Raw genomic sequence first — 21,316 nt, forward strand, 5'->3', positions numbered from 1 at the left:
CCAGATGAGATAGACAGGTAAAACCCAAGGTCTTATTTTTCCGGAACACGTTTCCCTCTTGGACAATATTTTGAATGTCTTTTCCATTACTTTTGACTTCAAAATGTGGAGCAGAACATGTCAAGCAACATACTGCGTGTGGAGATTAATGTGCCTTTTACACAGCACATGTGGACAGTAAATTAGGTCAATTGTGTAATATGTCACAGTTTTCCATGCCAGATATTTCCCTGCACATTCATGTTGTATGACAGAGGATATAACAGGACAAGAGCTCCTCTGAAAGTCGTCTGGACTTATCAACTTACTTACTTAAAAAAGTTGTGATCTGATTTAGCTTTGGTTAATGTGCCCAGCAGGTGAGCAGTGAACCCTGACTGGTATTTGCTTTAATCAACTGGAGTAACAGAGCACCACTCTTAACTCAAAGAAAGGTCAGGGAGCTTTTCTGTGGTGTCCCAGGCCAGCATTTATCCCTCAACAAACATCATTAACAACAAATCATCCAGTCATTCATCTCATGGCTCTTTGAGGGATCTTGCTGTGCATAAATTTGCTGCCGTTTTTCCTGTGTCACAGCCGTGACTTCAGTTGAAAAATATTCAATTGGCTGTAAAGTGGTTTGGGATAGCCTGAGAATGAGAATGGTGCTATATAAATGTAATTCCTCTCTTTTGTCTAAGTTCAAAACAACCATCAAATTAATTTGACCAAAGTTGAACAAGCTAATCAGAAGCAGTCATGTAACATAGGTAATCTTCCAGCCAACTCACAGGACAGGCAAAATAATAAACAGCTCACAAGAATGAAGCTAATCCTTTGCAAATTAGTTTTAAATGCGTAAGGAGCTTCCTCGGGGCTGATGTTGACTGTCAAATTCAGCCCAATTGGCTCACTTGACCTTTGAGTCTCTTTTTACTCACACAATTACAAGTTCAGATACATGTCTGGTAAAGTTGCAGAGTAGAATAGAAGCAATTCTGAGGAATTTCATAACATTTCTCCTTTCTTTTGGGAATAATAGGTTGACTGAAACTGATCAGTGGTTTCTTTGTAATTACCGATAGCTCTCACTCATTTTTCTGCTTCAAAAAGAATCCATCTGAATATTTTAGTTCCCATGTAAAAGTTACTAGGTTTTGAATATCTGAGACCCTGCAAATTTATGAAAGGATCTTATTGTGTGGTGTTGGTTATAGATCAATATGTCTTAAAAAAAGTCTACGTAGTCTTTATATGTTAACAGTAAGTCTTTATTAACTACTAGAACCATTTACAGTAAAGGGTATAAGCAAGGAGCTGTCTCCATGCTTAGGTTTATCCACGTCTCTGCTCAACACCACACTGACCCCTGTGTCTGGTTCATGCGTTTTTACATCACCATGTGGGTGGTACTATACTCAGTCCCACATTAACCCTATATATACCAGACCCTTATACTACACTCTCCCCCCCCTCCAAGTCTTCATCTAATGCATCTGGAGTTAAACTAAATAACTTCATGTCTTGCATTTTTTTATTTCTCCCTTATGTTTACATTGTTGTTACTACATGGTCACTACCCCATCCCCATACTTCAAGTTCTTCAATTTAAAGGTTCAGGTGGTCTGAAGGCCTTATAACCCTTCCATAACTCGTTCACCGTTCTGTCAGAGGAGTGGTAGGTTCTGGCATTGCTGGTTCTTCCTGTTGGTTTGGAGGTTGAGCTGACATCTGCATATTTTTTATTCCAATCTTTCGTGTTGAATCATACTTGGTCGTTTCAGCTGTTACGTTGATTAGTGGTTGCTGCAACTCTAACTCCTTTCTTGTGGGGTGTGCGACCATTATGCTTGTCTCCTTGTCGTTTCTTTCACTTTACCCATAGTCTTGTAGGTCACCTTGATGTCCATTGTGGCTGAAGAAGAGTGTTCCTGTGGCAAGAATAAGGTTTAGTGGTGCACTCACTCCTGCGTTTTGTTGTTGGCATGGACAGCTGCTACTGGTTTCCCACACTCTTGCGGCTTTGGCATGCAGGCTGGGAGTTGCACTGTATGCACACTGGTTGTAGTTTTAGCCTGCTGTACAGTTGTGCAGACCAGAGGTAGAGACTCCTCAGACTGCTGAGCACTCTCTTTCACCTCTTCCACTGGAGGTGTCGTAGTTACCTCCTAGGTGGTTGGTTGGTTGGTCTGACCATTGATGGTTTTCCTGAACCTGAAACAAGAATGGATAACCGTGATCCACAACTTCTCTGGTGAGTTTTTGTCTCAGAATAATTGGTTTGCCAACTTTGCCTGGGCATTCAGTTCTGTTTGGAGTGCCAGGTCACTGATTGCTTTTTGGACTTTTTCTGTTTATTCATTAGATCCTCAATGTGTTTCTTAGAGTTCTCCTTCTCTCCTTTCAAAGTTTGGATTTGGTCTTCCAAACAACACATCTCATCCATCTTGTTGTTCGGGTTGGATCGAAGTTCAACAATTTAATCAGTTTTGATCATTAGTTCTACATTCAACGAATGTTATGATTCTTTAGCAATTCCTCCTTTTTCATGATGTTTATTAGAGGTATCTGATGCTTGAAGTTTGTCAATTTTTAATTGAATCTTTGTTGAATTTGTTTGTACAAGTTCATCATTTAAGCATTTCAATTCCTCTTTCCAATGTTCTATTTCCTGTGAGCGACACTCCAGTGTTCTCAGCAGTTCTCCTTTTTTCTTAACAAACCCATCTTTTACACTTGAAACCTGATTCTCTACAATGGTCAGTTTTTCTCTGGCAGAGTATAATTCTGCTGTGCTATCTTTCAAGCTCACATTCAGTAATTGCACTTCTGCCAATTGTTTAGTGAGAACTTCTACCTTCATTTACCATTCTATGTTCTTGATTTTCATCACTTTGTATGTCACTTTGGAGATGTAACGTTTTTCCAAGGTTCCTTCCAAATGTGCAACCATTTTCTTCAGTGCTGCAGTCTCTTTCTTGTAGCTCTTGGTTTCCCCCGGAATATAAAACATTTTTGAGCCTTTTCTGTCAACTGTGCTTCAGTTCTTTTGGAGTGGCATTAAATTCATTTTGTTTGGCTTCGTAATTTTCCAGAGGAACAAACTTTGACCTGAAGGATCCTTGTAATGTGTGACGGTCCTTCAACAGGTTTTTGCTTTTCATTGCAAAGCTCAATTACACAAGTGCCAGGCAATGACCTTCTCCGAAAAGAGAGAATCTAACCATTGCCTCTTGACATTCAATGGCATTACCATAATTAAATCCCCCGCTATTAACACACTGGGGGTTCCCATTGACCAGAAACTGAACTGGACTAGCTATATAAATATTGTGGCTACAATTGCAGGTCAGAAGCTAGGAATCCTGTGGCGAGTAACTCACCTCCTCAAAGCCTGTCCACCATCTACAAGGCACATGTCAGGAATGTAGTGGAATACTCCCCACTTTCCTGGATGAGTGCAGCTCCCACAACACTCAAGAAGCTTGACACCATCCCAGACAAAGCAGCCCACTTGATTGGCACCCCATTCACAAATATTCACTCCCTCCACCACGGATGTACAGTAGCAGCAATGCATAATATCTACAAGATGCACTGCAGGAATTCACCAAGGCTCCTTAGATAGCACCTTCCAAACCCATGACCACCACCATCTAGAAGGACAAGGGCAGCAGATACATGGGAACACCACCACCTGGAAGTTCGCCTCCAAGCCACTCACCATCCTGACTTGGGTTTTAGTGACAGGTTTCATTCACTGTCGTTGGGTCAAAATTCTTCCAAAAACACTGTGGGTGTACTTATACCACATGGTCTGCAGCGGTTAAAGGAGGAAGCTCACCACCACATTCTCAAATGGCATCGAGGGATGGGCAATAAATGCTGGCCCAGCCAGCGAAGCCCACATCCTGTGAATGAATATAAAGAGAAAAGCCATGCAGTAAGATTACATCATCCATAAGTTCGCCAACCAGTATAAAAAGGTACTAATGTGGATTTCTTCTGCTGTTTTATCGAGACCTGATGTACTTGAGTAATTTAAAAATATCCTTGTCAAGGATGCCGCAGGTTGAGTTTGGCCATTGGGTAAGTCCAAATTGATCTGGTAAGTTGAATTTTTGATCCATGGTCATTTAATAGTTTTTAAATGTTGTTGTCCTTTTAAGAACAGCTGTGCCGTGACCATTTTTTTCTTATTTCCGATTATTGGTTTCACCGGGATCACATTGCACTGATAGGGCCTTTTTTTTGTTTTAGCTCATTCTCTCTGCAGAATCTGTTTTGGCCACCGATTTGCTCCTCTGAGCTTTTGGATTTGATTTGAAAGCAATTTTTTTTGTCCTGCCTTCAGTTATTTTTAACCATTCCTTTTTCACTCAGCGGGTATCAGTTACTACATGTTGTGGAGCTGGCTCTGGTCCCTTGTTTCAGCTTTCTGGAGCTTAAGATGGCCATTTACCATTGCCATTCACTCAGATACAAAGGGATTTTGCGCACTTGCTGGCCTTAGTGAACTCCACACGAAGGTGATGGCACTCTCCCTAAAGAAAATGACAATGGCTGCCTGGATTAGCTGCTTGCTGACTTCTTTTGTTTAGTGTTCTACTTTTTAGATTCTGGAGTCAGTCGGATTGGAGATTCCACCTGCTTGTTACTGAGTTGGACAGTCCTGGTGTTCCCAAAATATTTCATTTTTATTTTGATGGGCTTGGAGGCCACCTTTTAAGCTGTGACTAGAGAATTGGGTTTCAGCAGCAGGTTTCTTTCAAACTGCAGGTCGACACTGAATTACTTCAAAGGCTTCTCAGGACTTGCTGTAGCCTGGAATTTTAAAAGATTTAGCTCACCCTTGCAGGTTCTGTCAACTCTGTAGTTTGGAGCTGGGCTTCCATTGGCTATTCAACGGCATCTTCTGCTGCAGTCGGGGATTTTAAATTCCTACCTTCAGCTTCCAAGCCTTTCTTTCGAGTTTTTCCTATTGATTTTGGCCTGCTTCTTCTGGAGCACCTTTCAGGTCAGAATGCTTTCTTGAGCCTTGGCCAAACCCCCAAGTTGTTGATGAGATCCGTTTAGGCACCAAGAACATTTTGCTTCGAGTAGACAAGGTTTGAGATTCAAGACTAGGTGAATGATGCCAAAGCTGCCGCACGTTTTGAACAATCAAAATGAACTTAACTACACAAGTTCAGAAAGATAAAACAATTTACAATGTGTATTCTATACTCTAACGTTCAGGGACGATATGAGGTGCATGTGAATTAACAAGAAAACTGTGGTCGTACACACCACATTACACAATAAATGGCCAAAATGAATTCAATGGATTTCACAGCAATCCGCACAAACTTTAGTCACATTGTGACTCAACTATTCTCACTGAAACTAAGGGAAGAATTTTCCCGCCCGTTGCGGGGTGGGGTGGGGGGGAGTGCCGGGGTGGCTGTGGGTGGGCACCCCTGATAGGGGCGGCGCCACCATTTTACATGGGCAGGCCAATTAAGGCCCGCTCAGTGTGACATCCGTCAGAAAGCGCTATGTATTCCCTGCGTGGGCGGGGGGGCGGGTGGGGGTGTTGGGGAGGGGGGGGGTTGGTGGAATCCCTCAGCCGAGAGTGCGCTCTTATCTCCCTGAGGCTAATGCTGCCCTCAGTGAGATCACCACCAAATGTAAAAACAGGGAAGGGGCAAAAATAAAATTTCCCTGACATGTCACATGTCCCCTCGTGTGACACTGTCGCATGAGTTGGGACATGCCCATCACTTTTAATCAAGCATTTATTATATTTTTAAAAACCCTCACAAAACCTCATTCTGCCCGTGGATGAGGATTCGTGCTTTTTCAGAAGCCCACCAGGGCTCCCGGCCTGCCCACCAACCCTAAGGTTGGACGGGCGGGTCCATTAATTAGGTTAATGACTTTTTAAATGGCCTCAATAGGCCGTTGACAGGTGATTCAGCTGCTCCCCCGCCGACCTGAAAGTTGAAGTGATACGGGGTGGTGTCGGGAGTTCCACCCAACGTCATCCCGCGGCATTTTATGCCGACCTAAATATCCTGACCTAAGTCTTTCTCATGAGGACTTTCAATCTTCATCTTTGAAGATCTTGCCTTGGAGTTCTCTTGGGCGGTAGTGCACACTGGGTAGTATCGCGTTGGCCTCCTACTGTGCTCTCCACCCAATGATCGTCTCCATTAACGTAATTTCCATTAGACAATATATAGGGCATATATTGGGCACCCGATGCAATGGCACTTGTTTCATGCCTTCTCCTAGAGTTAAATTCCTTCCCATTTAATCTCCTACATGGGATGGTTTGGTGGAGTGGGTGATGATGGGGGGGAGGTGTTGGTCAAACCATTGAATTCAGCTACAAACATCTTGCAGATTTTAACTGGATCATTGATTACCAGTAACCTTTGAGTTTAAGAGTCACATGTTTCAATTTCCTTGGTCCCAGAACAATTTAGAAAAGTAAAAAGATAAAAGCAAAATCTGTGGATGCTGGAAATTTGAAACAAAAATAGAAAATGCTGGAAAAACTCAGCAGGTCTAACGGCATCTGTGGAGAGAAAAAACAGAGTTAATGTTTAGAGTCCATATTATTCAGTACTTGATTATCTTGTTTTAATGGGTGGTCTGTCTGAAGCCAGTACAAACAGGTGGGTTGGGCAGAGGGATTCTTTGCACTGTTTGCAATAAATGGCCACATAAATGTTACTTTGCAGAGACTGTGGCCCCGATACTGGGTCGTCAGTGGGGAGTTGGGGAGGGAGCAGGAAGCTGGAACAGCTGGGAAATCCAGATGGACAAATTTGGGGAGGTTGTGCCAAGTTTTACAGTAGCATCTCACTTATGTTCTTTGAGTATGTGGCTGGCAGCCAGATTGAGAGCATTGTTAGAGCAGCAGTGCTACACTATAGCCAGGGTGGAGAGCTGGGAGGGAGAGACTGCAGGTTGGGTGGGACATCATGGAGGCTTTGGAAGGACATTGGTAGGGGAGGGAAGGGGTAGACAAGACGCCAGAGGACAGGAATGTGCTGTGAGTAAATCAAAGAGGGAAGCTGACTGCGTGCTAGCTGGAGTATCTGCTATATCTCAGTTGGTAACATTCTTATCTCTGAATTACAAGATTCCAGGTTCAAGTCCCACTCAAGGGCTTGAGCACAAAAGTCAAGGCTGACATTCCTGGGCAGTACTGAAGGTGCATTGCACTGTCAGAAGTGTTGTCTTTTGGATGAGATGTTAAAACTGAGTCCCCACCTGCCTGCTCAGGTGGACATGAAAGATCCCAAGGGACTATTTTGAAGAAGAGCAGGAGAGTCTCCCTTGTGGCCTGGTTGATATCTATCCCTCAATCAACTTCACAAAAACATTAAGATAAAAGCAAAAAACTGCGGATGCTGGAAATCAGAAACAAAAACAAAAGTACCAGAAAAAACTCAGCAGGTCTGAAAGCATCTGCGGAGAGGAATACAGTTAACATTTCGAGTCCGTATGACTCTTCAACAGAACTAAGAAAAAATAGAAAAGAGGTGAAATATAAGCTGGTTTAAGTGGGGGTGGGACAGGTAGAGCTGGATAGAGGGCCAGTGATAGATGGAGATTGCCAAAAGATGTCATAGACAAAAGGACAAAGAGGTGTTGCAGGTGGTGATATTAGCTAAGGAATGTGCTAATGGTGACATTAAGGGTAGAAAGCAGGACGAGCAAGGTACAGATAGCCCTAGTGGGGGTGGAGTTGGGGGAAGGGATTGAAATAGGCTAAAAGGTAGAGATAAAACAATGGATGGAAATACATTTTAAAATAATAGAAATAGGTGGGAAATGAAAAATATATATGTTATTGGAAAAAGGGGGATCGGAAAGGGGGTGGAGATGGAGGAGAGAGTTCATGATCTAAAGTTGTTGAACTCAATATTCAGTCCGGAAGGCTGTGAAGTGCCTAGTCGGAAGATGAGGTGCTGTTCCTCCAGTTTGCGTTGAGCTTCACTGGAACAATGCAGCAAGCCAAGGACGGACATGTGGGCATGAGAGCAGGGTGGAATGTTGAAATGGCAAGTGACAGGGAGGTCTGGGTCATGCTTGTGTTCACCTTCGAACACCTTCGGTCTGTCCGCAAGCATGACCCAGACCTCCCTGTCGCTTGCCATTTCAACACACCACCCTGCTCGCATGCCCACATGTCCGTCCTTGGCTTGCTGCATTGTTCCAGTGAAGCTCAACACAAACTGGAGGAACAGCACCTCATCTTCCTACTAGGCACTTTACAGCCTTCCAGACTGAATATTGAGTTCAACAACTTTCGATCATGAACTCTCTCCGCCATCCCCACTCCCTTTCCGATCCCCCTTTTTCCAATAATTTATATATATTTTTCATTTCCCACCTATTTCTATTATTTTTAAATCTATTTCCATCCATTTTTTTATCTCTACCTTTTAGCCCATTTCGATCCCTTCCTCCCCCCCCCACCCCACCCCCACTAGGGCTAACTGTACCTTGCTCGTCCTGCTTTCTACCCTTAATGTTCCCATTAGCACATTTCTTAGCTAATATCATCACTGTCAACACCTCTTTGCCCTTTTGTCTATGACAGCTTTTGGGAATCTCCACCTATCACTGGCCTTCTATCCAGCTCTAGCTGTCCTACCCCCTTAAACCAGCTTATACTTCACCTCTTTTCTATTTTTCCTTAGTTCTGGTAAAGAGTCATACAGACTCGAAACGTTAACTGTGTTCCTCTCCGCAGATGCTTTCAGACCTGCTGAGTTTTTCCAGGTACTTTTGGTTTTGTTTCACAAAAACAGATTATCTGGTCATTGTCACATTCTTGGCAGAATACAGATGTTAGTGTGTGATGCTGACACCAAAGGAGAAGCAAGGGTTTGCATTTTGTGCTTCACGTGTGGCGACTCCCCTGTTGGTTGAATACGAGCGTTGGCTGGATGAGACCCTTAAATGGGCACTAATCATCTGATTAAGAAGCTCAGTTAGCATCTGTGCAGGAAGAGCGTCCATGAGGCTTCTCACCCCGGATTTAATCGGGCGGAGGGGGGAAGGTAGCGGGATCCCCACCCTTCTGCCTGATTAAATGTTGCCCCCACACTCCCACCTCCAAACTCACCACTGAGGAGGAATGTTAAACTGTGGCCACTCTCTCCAATACTGCTGCAACAGATGTGACTGCTGGATCAAATTTCCAGAGGGTTCCAATTACCATCTCCCACATAGATTTACAAGAGGATTAATTCGAACCTTGTCACTTGTCAAACTGTTACCCTTCACCTTGTTGCTGTTGCAATACTTTATTCAAGCAGTGATCTTTCAGGTCATGTCTCTTGGCAACTCTCAGGTGAATTCACCTGCGTGGCAAGTTTGGCTCCAATGTTTAATTTGTACAAGTTGACTCTGACAAGACTCAATGTCATCATCCAATAAGACATCACCAGTTTCAATGTGTGCTCTGAAAATGTCCAGCCTTCCTCACCACCTCTTTGACACTAAACACTGTTTAGTAGATACGTGCAGAGCATCAGCCTTTAATATTAGGGATAAAACAGCCTTTGGGTTTTCCAGAATCTCTACAATTCTCCAAGTCTGGTCTCTTGGCCTGCCCTCACTTCTTACCCCTCCTGTCCCCCACCATTGACGGCTTTGCCTTAAAAGATGCCTAGGCCCTAACCTGCGGGATTCACTCCTAAACCTCTTCGTCTCTCTCTCTTTTCCCATTTGACACATTCTTTAAATCCTAGCTCTTTGACTAAGTTTTTGGACACCTGTTCTAAGATCTGATTTTTTAGCTAGGTGTTAGAGTCTTTTGTCTGATCACACGCCTGTGAAGTGATGCTTTACTAAGTTAAAGGTGCTATATAAATGCAGGTAGTTGTTGGCTTCCAAACTTTAACTGGTGTTTGTTTTCAAGTTATAAATATCTCCATTCAACTGACAGTAACATCCACCAGTGTATTGAATGTTTACTTCACTAGTATTCACAGCAATAATTTCCAGGCTTTTAGGAGAATGAACAGGGTCTCCAACTGATGCCCTTGCACAATTAGAAAGTGGGAAATTCCCTGACAAAAATAGTTAAAAGTTCACAATGGCCCCAGATACCTTCAATGGTTTCTTCCATTGGACCATGAGGGATTGTTTGCAATAGACATTTGACAGATTCCACCCCTGCTTCATCTTATTAATGAACACGTTTAAGAGTCGAGTTTGTGTCACTTTAGTACTTCAGTAGAAAAACACAAGCCTTAGGCTCTGCCTTACTTAACCAATCATAGCGGTGAAGCAATTGATGTACGTCTACATACTTATAAGCAGACAACCCATTGGACGAGCATTGGACACCCTGAGCTTAACATCTGATGTCTTTCATCCAAGCTACGCACAGACCACTGAGACACACTAGTGTTTATACTCACTAAGCTACTGTCTTCATGTCTGCTTCCGTGTGGAACTACGGAAAGAGAATGAATGAAAGACACTTTGATGGGAAAAAGAAAAATAAAGGATTTGCATTTCACAGCCAATTAAGTGCTTTTGAGTGGTAGTCACTGCTGTAATATTGGAAACATGACACCCAATTTGTGTTCAACAAGTTTCCAAAACACAGCAACATGAGAAGCACCTGATAATCTGTTTTATTAACTTTATTTTTTTATTGGCTGAAGATTAAATATTGGCCAGGGGAGAAAGCTCCTTGCTCTTCTTCAACACAGTAGCATGGTTTAATATTTCATGTTAGAGATAGCAGCTCCGAAAGTGCTGTGCTCGCTCAGTACTGATTCTCCAACAGTGCAGGACTCTTTCAGTACTGACCCTCCAATAATGCAGCACTCCCTCACAACTAGGAACGTAGGAATATAGGAACAGGAGTAGGCTATTCAGCCCATTGAGCCTGCTTCAATATGATCATGGGGGATCATCCACTCCAATGTCTTTTTCCCATACAATCCCCATATTATTTGACATCATTGGTATGTTGAGATCTGTCAATATCTGCTTTAAAAATACTCAATGACTGAACTTCCACAGCCCTCTGGGGTAGAGAATTCCAAAGATTCACAATCTTCAGAATAAAAAATTTCTCCTCATCTCAGTCCTAAGTGGCTTCCCCCTTATTTTGAAATTGTGTCCCCTGGTCCTAGACTCCCCACCCAAGGGCAACCATCTTACCTGTATCTACCCTGTCTACCCCTTTAAGTATTTTGGAGGTTTCAATTAAATAACCTCTCATTCTTTGAAATTCTAGAGAATTCAGGCCCAGTTTCCCCAATCTCTCTTCATAGGACAGTCCTGTCAGCCCGGGAACAAGTCTGGAGCTCTGAAGAAGAGTCATACGGACTCGATACATTAACTCTGTCTTTCTCTCCACAGATGCTGTCAGACATGCTGAGTTTTTCCAGCAATTTTTATTTTTGTTGTTGGAGAACTTTCATTGCACTTCCCCTATGGCAATAATATCCTTCCTAAGGTAAGGGGACCAACACTGTACACAGCGCCCTAGGTGCAGTCCAGCCAAGATTCTACACAATACTGACCCTCCAAAAGTGCAGCATTCAATCAGCACTGACCCTCCAACAGTGTAGTGTTCCCTCTGAACCTATCTTTTGAAACTGCAGCACTCCCTCAGTACTGACTCTCTGACAATGCAGAACTATTTCAGTATTTTCTCTCCAATTTCGCAGCTCTCCCTCAGCACTGACCCTCCAACAGTGTGGTGCTCTGTCTGTACAATGCTCCCTCAGTACTGATCCTCCACCATTGCAGCATTCTCCCATACTGTGCGTTAGATAATACAGCACTATCTCAGTACTGACCTCCAACAGTGTAGTGCTTCCGCAGTACTAACTTTGACAGTGCAGCACTCCCTCATTATTGACCTTCAAACAGTGCAATGCTCCCTCAATATTCCCCACTGACAATGCAGCACTCCCTCTATTACCCGTCTATCAATGCAGATCTTCACAATATTCTCCTCTGACAATACAGCACTCACTCCGTACTGCCCATTTATCAATGCAGCATTTCCTCAATATTCCCCTCCGACAATTCAGCACTCCATCAGTACTGCATGGAGTACATCCTTGAGGAATCTAGACAGGTTGGACTTAATCAAGAAAACATAATAGAACTGCATTTTTCTGTGCTACTCAAGGCTATATTACCTGTGCTGTCCAGCAGAGTTCATTCCTAATCCTCAATGAGTTAAGTATCTTCTGTTGATTATGTTTATACTTGTAATTTCAAAATAATATTTTATAATCTGATGGATTTGATTATCCATTCTTGATTTAGTTTACTTGACTGGTCTGCTCAAGGATGCACATTTCTTTCAATAAGTGGCAGCAGCAGTTGCATGGGCTTTATTAATGTAACTCAGGGTAGCCTCACCTCCCCAGGATGTCTCCCTTAGCCAATGATTCTATCCAATAGACATCACTGATTTGCCACAATTGTGGCTATGGCGACACCATTTTGAATGTACTTTATGTGTGCGTATATACCTAATAGGTAGTTAACAACATTTCATGCAAAATTTTGCAGTCTTTCCCTTTCACCAAAGGTTTGAATTATGGCATAAATTTATCGGTAATAGTACATCTTAGTGCAGCTTCTAGGCTTTTCTGCAGCAGTTATGGGTAACTTTGACTTCATCAGACTGATGAGCATGTTGACTTGTGCAATGAGGTGCCCTGTCTCTGCTCTCCATCAGAGGTTGGGTGCTGCTTGCCCCTTGGCCCTGTTGGAGCTGTCCATTATTGGTTCAACTTACTTTCTTCTGCTGGCCTGAAGCAGCTATACAGATTGGTCAAGTTCACCATGATGATAGTTCCCTTTTCCATGCAAGGTTGTTGAGGCTTTCACATATGTTCTGCCATCATCACCTTTCTCCTCAACAAACCATCCCTTGACCCCTCCATCCTTGAAAACTATTGTCCCATCTCCAACCTCTAACCATCTCAAATATGTTGTTGCTTCCCACTTCCGTTCGCATCTTTCCAGGAACTCCATGTTTGAATCTCTCCAATTATGTTTCTGCTCCTACAACTGTACCAAAATGGCTCCTATCAAAATAACAAATGGCATCCTGTGTGACTGTGAGAGAGTTAAACTTTCCCTCCTTGTCCTTCTTGATCTGTCTGCAATCTTTGATATGGTTGACCACGACATTCTCCTTCAATGCATCTCAACTGTTATCTGGCTGGGTGGGACTGCTCTCAACTGGTTCCACTCTCTTCCTGCTCCCATACTGTCACCTGTGGTATTCCCCAAGGATCACTCTTTAGCCCCCTCCTATTTCTCATCTATATGCTGCCCCTCAGCAACACCATCTAGAAGCCCTCTGTTTGTTTTCACATGTTTTCTGATGACACCCTGCTCTACCTCACCACCACCTCTTTCTTGACTTCTCCACTGTTGCTAAATTATCAGACTTCTTATCCGACAACCAGTACTGGATGAGGAAAAATTTCCCCCAACTAAATATTAGGAAGACTGATGCCATTGTTTTCGATCCCTGCTCCAAACTCTACTCTAACCCTTTCTGTGGCCTGAATCAAGGAGAGATTTGAGGTTAAACCAGTCTGTTTGCAATCTTGGTGTCTCACTAAATCTGGAGGTGAGTTTCTGAACTCATATTCCTGTCATCAGTAAAAACACTCATTTCCACCTCCGTAACATTGCCTGACTTCACCCTTGTCTCAGCTCATCTGCTGCTGAAGCCCTCAACCGCACTTTCGTTACCCCCTAGCCTCGACTATTCCAACGTACTCCTGGCTGGTCTCCCGCATTCTCCCCTCCATAAACCTGAGGTCATTCAAAACTCTGCTGCCTGTGTCCTAACTCACAACAAGTCTCATTCCCCTATCACCCCTGCCCTAGCTCCCACACAAGCAAAGTTTTGATTTTAAAATTCATACCTTTGTTTTCACACTACTCATATACTCACCCCCTCCCTATCTCTGTAAACTCCCTGAGCCCCACAACCCTCTGAGATATCTGCACTCCTCTAATTCTGGCCTCTTGTTCACTCTCAATTGTAATTTCTCCACCTTTGGCGGCCATGTCTTCAGCTCATATAGACCCTAAGCTCTGGAATGCACTTCCCATAACTTTCGCCCCTTTATCTCACTGCCTCCTTTAAGACATTCTTTAAAACTTTCCTCTCTGACCAAGCTCCTGGTCATCTGACCTAATATCTCCTTATCTGGCTCAATGTGATACATTTTGTTTAATACGGTGGGATTTTCCACACCTGTCTGCCGGTGCGATCTTCCGGTCCCGCTGCAAGTCAGTGGACACCGGCGGCAGGTCCCACCCACGATGGGTCTGGAAAGTCCCGGCCATAATGTTCCTGTGAAGTGCCTTGCAACGTTTCATTATGTTGAAGGCGCTATATAAATCGATTGTTGTTGTGTGATACACTGTTGTATCAGATAACCAGTAATAAGTAACCAAGAAAGTAAACCACACACAAAATCAAAAAAACACTTGCACAACCTGCTTTTCATGTTATCACACAGTAAATTGGAAGTGCACATGCGTGTGTCATTTGAATGTCCGTGTTGAGATCACATGCCCAATGATGGCGTCTATTACTCACTTTAGTTGAGCAATTAAAAATTTAATTAGCCTTATCTGAATTTCCTGAATAATCTGAAATTATTGGGAGCAGTGTTTGTAATGTTCAGTCTAACCCTGCTTGAATAAATATGTTGGTTTTGTCAGGTTAAATTGCAAACAATGTGTTATCGTTGGCAACGGGAACACCCTGAGGAACAGCTCCCTCGGAGAAACAATTGACAATTACGATGTTGTTATTCGGTGAGTGACGTGCTGCTGTTTTAATCAACTATATCATTTTGGTGTAAATCATTTGTTTTTCTCTATTCTTTCACGCAAGGCCAACATTTGTGCCCATCCCAAATTGCCCTTGAATTGAGTGGCTCACAAGGCAGTTAAGAGTCAAACATATTGTTGGGGGTCTGGAGTCACATGTAGGCCAGACCAGGTAAAAATGGCAGATTTCCTTTCCTAAAGGATGTTAGTGAACCAGATGGATTGTTATGACAATCAATGATAATAACATGGTCACCATTACTGAGATTAGCTTTCGCTTCCAGATCTATTAACTGAATTCGAATGCCACCAGCTGCCATGGTGGGATTTGCACCCATGTCCTTAGACCATTAGGCTGGGTCTCTGGATTACTAATCCAGCAACATTACCACTACATCTCCCCTTAACCATGGGGAAAATTTTCTCCCCCTCGGGGGGGTGTTGGACGGGAGTGGGTGTGGGCGGGTGTGCAGCCAATCGCCGCCTGTGATCAGCTGTGCGCCGCCATTTTATGTGGGCGGGCCAATTAAGGCCCGCCCAGCTTGACGCGCACTTGGAAGCGCTGAACACTCCCAGTGTCACATGAGTTGGGACATGCCAATGAATTATATTAAAAATTTTTATTAAACTTTAAAAACCTTCATGAAACCTCATCATGCCAATCTTAAGGTTGGACGGGCAGCTCAGTTAAGTGTTTTAATTGATATTTAAGTGGCCTTAATAGGCCTTTGACAGTTCGGCGGGCGTGCAGCTGACTGCAGTACGCCGTACTGAATATTTGAATGATGTGTGGTAGTGTCGGGACACACGCCCAACATCACCATGCATCATTTTATACGTCAGTCAGTGGGGCCCCCACCACTCGCCAACCCAAAGATTCTGCCCAAAGTCTCAGTGGCAACACTCTAGCACTCTTGCTGTGGCATCAGAAGTTCATAGTTTCAAGGCTCATTCCAGAGAGTCAAGCACATAATTTAAACTGATACTTCGGAAATGAAGGAGGAACTCCTACAGTGCAGCACTCCCTCAGTTCCACACTGCGTAAAGTTCAAAGAGGCTGGTGAGACAATGAGAATTTACATTCAATCAGTGGTGGTAGGTATAACTTCAGTAGTTTTCGAGTGTGCAGGGCAGAGGCAGTGTAAGATCAAAAGGCAGCTGCAAGCCTCCAACTGGCTCCACAGTGAAAAGAACCTCATTTTGAATTGTGAGGTGAAAATGCTTTGCCTGGTGTTTGGCTAAGTCTATGGGTTGCTGTTGCCTTACTGGAGATTAGTTTGGGAATTTGTTAAAAGTTATGAAAGTAGTAATTTGTAGGCATATGTATATATATTTTTAATCTGTGTGAATTACTAAAATGCCTCAATGTAAAACCTCAAGAATTGAAGGCCTGATTCCTGAATTTAGAGTCCCATCTTAAACATACCACTTAAAATTATAGGTTATGACAATTGTTTAAAGTTTCCCTCTGGGATTTTTAAATAGCTCCGCTTTACCAACTGTATCGGTCATAACACATCAGTATGCTTTTGACAAAACATGTCACCATTTGACAAGAAATAATGAAAAAAACAGTGGCCAGGATTTTATGGCGTTGCTGTGGTGTGTCTCCCCCTGGTGGATGCAGTGAGCCATTTAAATCTCCATTCAGTTTGACGGGGCCTGTAATATCCCACTGGGCGGGAGGGGCTGTAAAATCCTGGCCAATGTTTTACTTCTTCCTTCTGACACACTTTCAATGAATCTATCTGGCTTCTTTCTCTTTCTGTCCGGATATCTCCTTCCATTTCCACAATTCAGTGCTGTTCTCTCAACATCTCTGACTGTGTGGACTGTGAACTTTGTCTCTGATTACCAATCTCACTTAATGGTTGGGACTGTGACATTGATTGATTTGTCTTAATCAAAACCCTGGCTCACTTTGCTGTACTGGTGGATTCTGTGATACTGACAAACATTCACTTTCTTTTGGACTTTCGCTTTGGAATGTAGGATGAAATTGGACTATAGGAGGATTATTATATTCCCCCTTTGTCAGATTTCTTCTTTCAAGCAAGTGATCTACATGACACTGGCAGTGTCTCTCTCCAATTTTTACTAGATATGTGAATGTACATAATCTCTTCCCAATAACTCCAGTCACATACTTCTCTTTACACCTTGGTGGTTTATCACCATGACTGTCTGAACTTTCTAAGTTTCAAGCCTCTTGTATTGTGACCTATCTTCACTTTGTTTTGCTTTTCTTTTACTTTGCTATTGACATCAGGCTTAAGCAAACTAAACCTTGTCCTAGGAGTGTGTTAAACACTAACTCAAAAGGTGAGCAACCTGTTGTAGACTTTTCGGTTATTCTGTAAGAGAACAGAAAATTGTCTAGCCTAATAAGAAAATAACTCTCTTGCAATTTGCCACTATCTCTTTCTGCCAGTTCCATGGCTGTGGCCTCGTCTCAGGCCTCCTTCCACATCGGTTTATTGCCTTCGCTCAAAAGCTTGGCCTGGATTTTATGGTTATTCTGCCTCCTCTGCATGTGTCTCTGAGGATAATTTCTCAGTTTGCACCATTCCTCAACATAGAGGGTAGCAGAGAGGGGCAGTATAACAAAATGTTTGGCTATTATAATGTATTACAAGCACCTCTCCTGAAACATGGCTGGGATAGGGAGCTAGCCCTCTTGGCATCATGGATATATAACCTCATTCTAACACAGACTGACACAGAGTATTGTATCTTCAGTTTGTTATCATGTCAGTGTTCTTTGATTTTGGAACAGTATTTTTCTGCAGCAAATGGGAATGAACAGGGCCACATAAAGTGGGTTTCATGGGGCAGAATTTAATGCCCTCCAAGTTTGGAGGCAGGAGGGCATTTAATAGAGCTAGGGGGTGTGAGGGCTCTGATGGGTGCATTGCTGGCAGTAACCACCGCTTCCTCAGTGCTCTGACAGCAATGAGGAGCTGCCATTCTCTGATTGGCCAGCAGCTCTCGGGGGCTGGAGTGCCATCACTGGGGTCCTTGATCCCAGGAAAGGCCAGCTGCTGACCATTTAAGTGCCTGACTGGCAATTAATTTGTCAGGCCTTCCTGAAAGGTGGTATTGTGCGACTCTCGCTGGCCTCCAGCTGCAGGCAAGATCCCCGTTGCCTGGAATAAATACCACCCACGGGTCTGTACCAACTCATTCCTTCCTGTCAATAAATAATTCTCATAACATCTTTTAACAAATGATGAGTAATCTAGTCTCTGCTAATAGTGACTGGGCCTTCTGTTTGAGCTCGTAAGTGGGAGTGGAGGTTGTCAGGGCAGGCCCTGGCTGATCCATATCAGTACATAGCAACACAACATTCCTTATCAAAGTCACAAATCACATCCAATATGATTGTGACCATGGTGAACTATTCCTCCTCAATCTTTTGGATCTGTCTGCAGACCTTGTGACATCATTGGCCACACCATCCTTCTCCAACACCACTCCACTGTGATCTAGTTGGGTGGAACTGCTCCTTCCTGATTCCATCCCTGTCTAATCTGTTGCAGCCTGAGAGTCTCCTACAATGTCTTCTACAGAGCTTGAATATTACTGAAAAGGGAGACGTGTTGCTGGGTTGAGTAAAGTTAAGGAAGCTGTTTCACACCGTTACTAAGCAGTAGCTATGCAAGTGGTACTTTCCACGAAAAGGGTGCTGCTATCAGTCCAAAAAGATGTTCTGTCAAATACAGTTGAATAGCATCATGTTTGAGTATCAGTGCTGATGTGATGCAAGACGCATAGGCTGCACATCCAATCCAATAAACCAATTGGTAACTAAGGGCACATCAGTATTTAGATTTTACTGGGGTGGTTTTAAGACTTTGAACTCCAGCAAGGAGCATCATCCATTGGAAAGGCATAACAGAAACTCAAACAAGCACTCCCCTTTGTATTTTGAAAAATTAGCTCTTATCTGCCAGGGAAAAGCTTGCAAAGAATGTTGTTCTTCAGGATGCTCTGTTACAGGCATTCTAATGTCATCTTAACTTATGTCGAAATGCTCTCTGTCCCTAGATTAAACAATGCTCCAGTGAGAGGCTTTGAAAAGGATGTTGGCAACAAAACAACTCTAAGGATCTTTTACCCGGAATCAGCAACTGAAGATCCCACTCTTGAAAACAATCTCGATACACTCTTTGTGCTTGTACCCTTTAAGACAGTTGACATTCACTGGTTAAAGGCGATTGTGTATAACGAAACAAAAGTAGGTATCCTGGATTGGAACTGTAATGATTCTCACCAGCTACGTCCGGAGCCTAAGCCATTCAGAATTACTCTGTGGTGCTTCTGCTCTGTGTTCACAAAGTGACCAAAAGTTGCATCCAAAAATTGGCACACTAAAACCCTCACCCGACTGTTTCAGTGCCTTAGCTGCTGCATCATGAAATGGTGGGATGAATTTATACCCACTCATGCAATGAGATTTGGACTCAGTCACATTGGTAACTGGAGACCAAGTAATTCCCAGAGGAAGTAGGGAGGCAAACCAAAGGCCAGGAAATCCCATATCTGAGTGAGTATCACACTATATGGTTCTGTGTCATGTGAACGAAGACATAACCCAGTTTCATTCACTAGATGATATCAGTAAGGATGATGGCAGAAGTGGGGGAAACAAACAATCCACCTCATTATTCTGGGCTGGTGGAGGGAAGATGCTTGGTTTCAATGGATCCCTTAGGAAAAGGGCATCTTATCTGTGGAATATTTGATCTCAATGGGCAGAATGTTCTGCCTGGTGGGCGGGTGGTGCGGGAGTGGGCATGGGCGGGCGTGGACCTAATCGGCGCTGTGCGCTCCCTGTGAGAGCAGGGGTGGTGGAAGGGGGGGGGTGGGTTACCTGAGTTGGGAGTGTGGTGTTCTGCGTACATGTGTGTGAAACAGCGCAGAAATCTCCCTGAGGTACAGAGGTGTCTCGGGGAGATAGGTTTTAAGGTTAAACAGTTTAATAAAGTGGTGAAAAAATTTTCATGACATGTGCCGTCATGCGAAACTGTCACATGAGCTGGGACATGCGCGTTCATTTTAATAAAAATTTTCGTGAAAATTTAAAATCATTCATGAAACTTCATCCCGCCCATGGATGAGGTTCCATGAAAAATACAAAGGCTGCCTGGGCTCTTCGCCTGCCCTGTCAACCTTAAGGTTGGGCGGGCAGCTCAGGTAATTGCTTAAGTGGCTTTTTAAACGGCTTTAATAGGCCTTTGACAGTATGGTGGGTGCGTAGCTGACTCGGCTGCACGCCCACTGAACTGAAAATCTAAATGACGCGCAGTGATGTCGGGACGCGCGCCGGACATCACCCTGCGTCATTTTACGCCTCAGCGAGCAGGCCCTGCGCTGCTTGCCGAGCCGAAGATTCTGCCCAATATATTACTGTCCCACTAATTTTTAATGATAAAGTTGTAGAGCCTTTTAAGACAGGAGGAAGCCATTCAGCTTATCGTACTCACGTTAGCTCCACAATGGAAAGACTTCCTCTAATCTGATTTTGTAGTCTCGCAGTAGTATATATAGAGAACAGAAGGAGGACACCTGGTCCATTCTGCCCCTGTTGGCACTTATCTGGAGCTATGCAATTAATCCCAGTCCCCTGCTCTTCTGCATAGCCCTGTAAATGTTTTACCTTCAAGTATTCATCCAATTCTCTTGTGAATATTGATTCCACTTCCATCAGCGTTTCAGACAATGAATTCTAGATCATAACAATTTGCTGTGTCAAATATTTCTCCTTATCTTCCCCTGGTTCTTTCATAAGGACATAAGAAATAGGATCAGAAGTAAGCCATGCAGCCCTTCTCCCCTGCTCTGACAGTCAATGAGCTTGTAACCAATCTACCTCAACTCTACATTCACCAATTATCTTAAAGCTATGTTGTTTGGTTACTGACCCTGTTCCAATGGTTACAGTCTTTCCCTTATCAACATTTCAGGAAGCGCATTCCAGATGCCCAAGAACTTGCTGTGTAAAAATTTAATGTCACCTCTGGTCCTTTTGACAATTGCCTTAAATCTGTGTCCCTCTGCTTACTGTCCTTTATGCCGCTGGAAACAGATTCTCCTTCATTTACCCTATCAAAACCATTCATGACTTTGAACACTTCTATCAAATCCTCCCTTGACCTGCTCTGCTCTCAGGAAATCAATCCCAGATTCTCCAATTAATGGAAGTCCCTCATCCCTGCTACCATTCTGTCAAATCACTGTCTAAGGCCTTGACATCCTTCCTAAAATGTGGTGCCCGGAACTGAACACAATACTCCAGCTCAGGCCCAGCCAATTTTTATTTCTAAAGGTTTAGCATGAATTCCTGGTTTTTGTATCTACTCCTCCATTAAAGTCAAAGATCCCTCATGTTTTTCTAACAACCATCTGCTTCAGTTTCTGCTTTGGCTGTGTCAGCATCACAGACTAACATCTGTGTTCCACCAACATTTACAAACGTGGTTAG

The 21,316-nt window shown here is 43.4% G+C and overlaps 1 protein-coding gene across 4 annotated transcripts in view; it reads left to right on the forward strand.

Moving 5' to 3' along the window:
• LOC121269718 (CMP-N-acetylneuraminate-beta-galactosamide-alpha-2,3-sialyltransferase 4-like) overlaps window positions 1-21,316 on the forward strand; it is a 162,911-nt gene that overhangs the window by 93,499 nt on the left and 48,096 nt on the right. For all 4 annotated transcript variants that reach the window (XM_041174568.1, XM_041174567.1, XM_041174565.1 and 1 more), the window contains exons 7-9: window positions 1-17; window positions 14,722-14,817; window positions 18,880-19,069. The exon at window positions 1-17 is cut by the window's left edge and continues 44 nt beyond it. In XM_041174568.1, coding sequence (XP_041030502.1) covers window positions 1-17; window positions 14,722-14,817; window positions 18,880-19,069 — 303 coding nt within the window. The remainder of the gene's footprint in view (window positions 18-14,721; window positions 14,818-18,879; window positions 19,070-21,316) is intronic.

Source organism: Carcharodon carcharias, chromosome 25, assembly GCF_017639515.1.
Source record: "Carcharodon carcharias isolate sCarCar2 chromosome 25, sCarCar2.pri, whole genome shotgun sequence".
NCBI classification, from domain to species: Eukaryota; Metazoa; Chordata; class Chondrichthyes; order Lamniformes; family Lamnidae; genus Carcharodon; species Carcharodon carcharias.